General features: G+C 41.8%; 1 protein-coding gene across 1 annotated transcript; it reads left to right on the forward strand.

The window, feature by feature from the left end:
* Positions 1-3834: 3834 nt before the first annotated feature.
* LOC115236485 (transcription factor AP-1) lies at positions 3835-6274 on the forward strand. Its single transcript, XM_029808973.1, has one exon. The coding sequence runs from the start codon at positions 4642-4644 to the stop codon at positions 5455-5457; it is 816 nt and encodes a 271-aa protein (XP_029664833.1). The 5' UTR covers positions 3835-4641; the 3' UTR covers positions 5458-6274.
* The last annotated feature ends 226 nt before the right edge of the window (positions 6275-6500 follow it).

A 6500-nucleotide genomic window follows, 5' to 3' on the forward strand; every position in this document is an offset into this window, starting at 1 on the left:
ATCAAATTCAATTATTAATATTAAACAAAATTAATGTTAACAATTAATTGCACATGTATATATCCTCTGGAAATCCAAAGGACATCCAATATAATAGACAGGGCAGATATCCTACAGACATCCAGGGGTTATCCAGGGGACATTTATAGGACATTAATACTTATTACAATACTTAAAATTTCTAAATTATATTAAATAGCCTACATAACCGAAAGTAATCATGTATGCATATTAAATTTTCATAAAATATATTTATAATAATATCTTAAAACATCCTACAAATATCCTGAACCATCCTGGACATATTCAGGATGATCCTGAGGACGTTTTGTGCTGTCTGGGTCTACTCTTCTTCTCTCAGCATTTTAGGGAACGCTTAATGTCGCAACGATATTCGGAAAAGTACCGGCAGTATGGCAAATTAAGCACTAGGTGAAACTCTCGGTTCCACTCAGCTCGCGAAATGATTGATCGGCGTCGGAAACGGCCAGCAGCTTTCGTGCGCAAATAAAAAGGCTTGGCCTCTCCGCGTACTCGAGAGTAGTATTATGTATGTAATGGATTTAACCTTTTCCGCGCGCGCGCGCTTCCACGCGAGGACGCGCGGGGGCGAAAATTAATTATGTTTGTTTAATTTCGAGATGAAAAAAGCTGCTGGCACTGCCCCGCCCATGCACGACTCTAATCCAAAAAAGAGAGAAACGAAGACAGAGAAAAGAAAATTGTTGCTGAAATTGTTATACACGAATTAAAAAATCTTGTGTGAACGATTTTAATTTTATAAAGTTCAAAGAAATATTTAATTATGTTTGTTTATATGAATTATGCTATAAAGTTTAATATAACTTGTGATTTGAGAGAGAGAAATACATTCCATATTCTGGAAATATAATATATATATATTTCTTTTTCAACTTTACTAATTTTATTTTATCAAATCACAGATTTGTGCTCTATTGCTTCGAATCATACATTACTTTGTGTCTCGGAGAGATTAATGCGTTGCTTTAAGGATAAAAATGCAATTACATAATGATAGCACTTACAGAATTGCATAGTAATTGGACTTTTATCCTTAAATCGATGCATCAACTTCTGAGATGCGATGATATTATAATTTAAGATTCGAGACAGCACAAATCTGAAAAATGTGTGACTTTATAAAACAAAATTATTGTAAAGTTAAGAAAGAAACCATATGTATATATTATATTAAAAACGTGGAACATTTTCCTTAAAATTACACAAGATACATTAAATTATTATTTTTTACATCGATTATTATTTGTACATCGATTCAATTCACAAGCCATACTCCCTAAAAATGTAATACGATATATGGCGGTAGAATTATTCGTGACATGATCAATCGTTACATCATATCGATGCAACGTGAACCATAGATTGTTATGCTTGCATTCGCTGTACGATATCGGCGTGTGTTCAGTCACGTGGCAACATAATGTGTTTGTTGCTCTCGTCGATTACCGGATATCAACGCTTCGCGCTCACATTTCCCCGTGCGGGCCAGAAAATGGAGCGAAATTCGAGATAAGCATCTTATTAACTATGCTGCGTATTGACAAAACTGTATGGTTGTCTGTATCTTATACAATTGCGTCTTATGCATTGAATGATTTTCGACCTAAACATTCGTCGTTATCATTCTCAGTTAATGTCGTTAATCGACAAACGTGCAAGTTTTACATACTGATTCCTATGTAATCGTATAACTACGCTGTTCACTTAGAAAGACACGTGATTATTTTCGAACGTGCGCGGATTATTCTCAAAATATAAATTTTAAACACGCATTGAAACACGTAATAAAATTTTTTTAGTGGAAAAATAAACTAGAATCAAATAAAAAACACTTTCATTATCAATAATCATGTAATCCCCGTGAGGTAACGCTGTATACACACATACTCTATTAAAAACATAATTCAAACTGCGCATAATTTATCTAAATTTATCTCATTTATTTACAAATTCAATTTAAATTAATTAGATTAAATGCGCAGTTTGAATATACATATAATGTTCTAGTTCAATGTCCTACAGAATTATAGAATATATTTCGGCGATAACAACCAATTGGTTTGTTTTTCACGATAAAAATATCGTTAGGTTAGAAACAAAGGTTTCTAAGAGATAAATTTTTCCGTTAAATATCTTTTCTACTTATGGAACTTTGGAATGCAGTCGAATCCAACAACAGGGCGCGATAATATTTATGACTTTCAGTATTGCTTTTCTGTAAATAAATGACCCGAATATAATGGTACGGCAAATAGCACGCGCGCACGTTTGGAACGCTCTTTTGCAACAGCAACGCGAGTTTCCTGGAAAAGATTCGGGGAATAATCGCTACGCGAAACGATCAAAAGATCATTCCCGGAAAAACGCATGTAGCCGGAATACAGCAACATGCGAGTTCGTTCGAAAATACATCCGACAATCGAATGCACCGCATTTTTTTATTGAATTTACAATTATATTTTTTATCATATTCCAATTTTCCCGGGTTATAAAATATCAGATAGCGATAAAAAAATTAATTGATAAGCAAAAGTGTTAAAAATATCGTTCGTAAAGTTTTTACAAATTATAAAACGTTAAAGAGTAAAAATTGGCATTTGAAGATTCAGGCGTGCTATTTTAGAAATAGTATATAAAACATTTTGACATAAATCTGTCACTTTTATTTTTAATGACATACTTGTAACAACTGAGTAAATTGAATTGTAAATTTATCTTAGAATCAATAAAATGTGCACAATCGATTATACTATTTATTCAAATCGAGAATGATAATGATTCTCGATCGGCCTGAAAGTCGTTCAATGTATCTCGGACGCAATTGCATAAGATATAGATAATCAGATATGGACGTATGCAACATATGATAATGTGGAACAATTGAGATTAGTGCTTACTATGATACGTTCTATGCGATTGGTATCGGCGTATTAACGTGACAATTAAAGTAATCAAATAGTAATTCTCATTACCCAAAGTTTATTAGGTAAGAAAATGTTTCATTAAAGGCTTCATTATCTTTTTTTCACTTAAAGAAACTTTCATGATAAACTTCAATATTCAATAAAAATGAATAAACAAACATTTTAGATTTGACGATATTATAAATTTTGAGACTCGATTGTGTGATCACATAATTATACTAGCATTTTGCAGGCTACAGATTTTTATCTATTTTTAAAACCTTTGAAGATATACGAAACTCGATATGTAATATGTATCTCACATTTTGTATTCGCTTATTTTTCATTACCGCCGCAATTTTTTGAAAACTTCAACTTCGGCACGCGAAACGTATATAAACCCGTTTTTGCTCGTCCAAAGTTGTATACGACAAAAAGAGACGGCGATAGATCCGTAGATAGCCGCGTGGGAGCGGGACAGCGAATGTAAAACATCGTTTCCACTTAATCGCACGAGTCCCTTAGGCATCGCCGTTAAGAGAGTGTATCGATTCACGAGATCAATTTCTCACTGGTATCGCCTGCGCCACAAATCGTTCAGAAACGATCTTCGACGTTGTTGACAGTTTACGACAGTTCGCGTCACGTGGCACGATGCATCGAGTAGCTGTTCCGAAATTTCAATCGGTGTAATCGCACCTTAATCTTGTGGTGCCGGCGTTCAAACGCTCCCTCCAGCGGCGCGAACGCCTGACGGTACGCATGCGCATACCATTTCCCAGCAGCGCCGATCGTCCGGCCAATAGAACGCACCGGACAACGTCATCGGCGACCAATCGGCGACGCGAGCGGTGACGACGTATCTATTTTCGGCCGACGTGACTCATGGGATATAAGCGAGTACGTTTAGTTGGGTGTTCACAAGTTGTCGAGCCATCGTCGTGCACGGGTAAATACGCCTTTGCTCGCGCAACGATCGTCGCGATCTCTGCATTCCGCAACAGAGAGACGGCACACGCGCACCGCCCGGTCCGTCGCGTCGTCGTGAGTCATTGTTATGTTGACAGCCGTAGCGGGCGGTAGTCGGCTACCTCGTGCACGGTGGTGCTTGTTGTTACCGCGGTAAATCGTACCAAACGTCAGATACCGACGTGTCTTCTACGTCGATTCCAGATCAACCAAGTGCCGTCGGTAGTTGTGCGCGATATACCGAGTGTCGCAAAACGTGCTCGTGAAGTACAAGGAGACCCAATCACCGTTGCTGGATTTTTGCGTATAGTCGCGCGCGCGGTTATATAATCGCCGCAGCGCGGAGCAAAGTGTTTGCAAGAGTTGACGTAGACAGAAAGAGAGAGAGAGACAGAGAGAGAGAGAGAGAGAGACAGAGAGAGAGAGAGAGAGAAAGAGAAAGAAAGAGCGAAAGAAGGAAGAGGAGAAACAAGAAAGAAGGTAGATAACATCATCGCCTACACTTATGTGTAGTTTAAAATAACGTGTACATATTTAAATATATATACTGAAGAGTAGGAAGTTTTGGATATACGGAAACTGCAAGAAAGTTTTTCGTTTGTAGCTTTTCGGATCCGATAAGCGAGCCGCGGAGACCGCTCGCTCCGGAGGCGAAAAGCGACGGTCGTTAACGAGGGAGAACCTCGGTATTCCATCGAGCGACTAGTTTATCAGACCGGCGGTATCCATGGTGCGAAGCCTGACGATGGAGCCGACGTTCTACGAGGACGCGAGCGTTTATGGCGCGATGAACGGTCGCGAGAACAGCATGGGCCAGCTTAAGCGGAATCTCACGCTCGATCTGAACGGCTGCCAGAGGCAGGGACCTCAGGCGAAAAGGCCGCGATTGGGCCCGCTGACACCCGCGCTCAACAACGTCACGCCGATCCTGAGCTCGCCGGATCTCAACTTGCTGAAGCTGGCCTCGCCTGAGCTGGAGAAGTTCATCATGACACAGTCGGACAGTCTGGTCACCGGTCTCCCAACGCCTACCACCCAGATTCTGTTCCCTAAGACGGTCACCGAGGCTCAGGAATTGTACGCGCGCGGCTTCGTCGATGCGCTCAATGAGCTACATCACTCCGACAGTTCGCAGGAACCCGGTAGCATGCACGGCGCGACTTATACAACTCTGGAGCCGCCTAGTAGCGTGCAGAGCACAGAATCCACCATGAGCAATCCGAATCTGGTGCACGTGAAGGACGAGCCGCAGACGGTACCGAGCGTATCCAGCACACCGCCGATGTCGCCGATTGATATGGAGAACCAAGAGAAGATCAAGCTGGAGAGGAAACGACAGAGGAATCGCGTGGCCGCCTCCAAGTGCCGACGGCGCAAACTCGAGCGCATCTCCAGGCTCGAGGACAAGGTCAAACTGCTCAAGGGCGAGAACAGCGAGCTAAGTAACATCGTGCACAAGCTCAAAGAACACGTGTGCCGACTCAAGGAGCAGGTTATGGACCACGTGAATGCCGGCTGTCACATCGTGCCTGGCCAATACTGAAGTTTCTCAACCCCCCCATTCCCTGTCCCAGGGATGAAACTGCGAATGTTAATGCTCGCTCCTTTTTCGATCACTCTCTCGCCGGATCCGCTACCGTGCTCTTCACCATCATCATCTTGCCTTTCGTAGTTCCACCAAGGAACGGACATTGAACTTTCGCAACAGCTGTTAATCATCGTTCGGATTCGTTCTTCCGCGACTGTAATCGGGAAGAATTTCCACTATGTGGATACGGGCCTATATTTCGCATATGAAAATGTTCTCTCTCTTTATTTCAACCTCAACAAAATGTAGAATAGATTCCTTTCCTTTAATATGAGAAAGGAACTAAACAGTTCTACAAAAAGCAAAGTCTATCTCTGTCTGCTGATATTGCTAATGGAAAAGTTCGGGACACACACACACACAGAGGAAACGCTATCTTTAAAAAAAAAAGACAGAGTGTCTCCATTGCCATTCCGGAAAGAACCTTCGTAAAAGAAAGAGGAGAGGAGGAAAGAAGTCAGTCTATGGTCTACCACGTTTACAGTTTTGTCTTAATTCTTTTGTGACATGACTGGGAGGAGACACCATCGCGCGACGGAACAGCAAGCAGCAGGCGGAGCGGGAGAAGGAGGTGACGGTCAAAGTGGAGAAGGAGGAAGGAGTGCCTTCGTACAGACGTGAAACGTAAAGAATGCTTTTAGAGAAGAGTGGCGGGCGTGCGCGCGTGCGTGTTTTGCGCATGCGAGAGACTTTATACGCACGAACACGCTCGACGAATGCGTGCGTGCGTGCGTGCATGATGAGAGGAAGAAAGAGCGAGAGAGCTGTGTATGAGAGAGCGAAAGAGAGAGAGAGTGTATACGCGTGCGAGAAAGAGGGAGATCGCGCGTCGAGCGCGAGAGGGGAGAGTATCTCGCGACAGCCATTTTAGAGAACGCGCGAGTGCCGGCGGGAGATACGAATCTTTCTACCGGAGGTTGAAATACTTTTACTCTTCCCGTTGTTATCGGAGAAGTCCCAATTTTCACGATTTTCGAATGTCCCTTTGTATTTTAGAA

The sequence above is a fragment of the Formica exsecta genome, unplaced genomic scaffold (genome assembly GCF_003651465.1).
Source record: "Formica exsecta isolate Colony F162 unplaced genomic scaffold, ASM365146v1 scaffold25, whole genome shotgun sequence".
Classification (NCBI taxonomy): Eukaryota; Metazoa; Arthropoda; class Insecta; order Hymenoptera; family Formicidae; genus Formica; species Formica exsecta.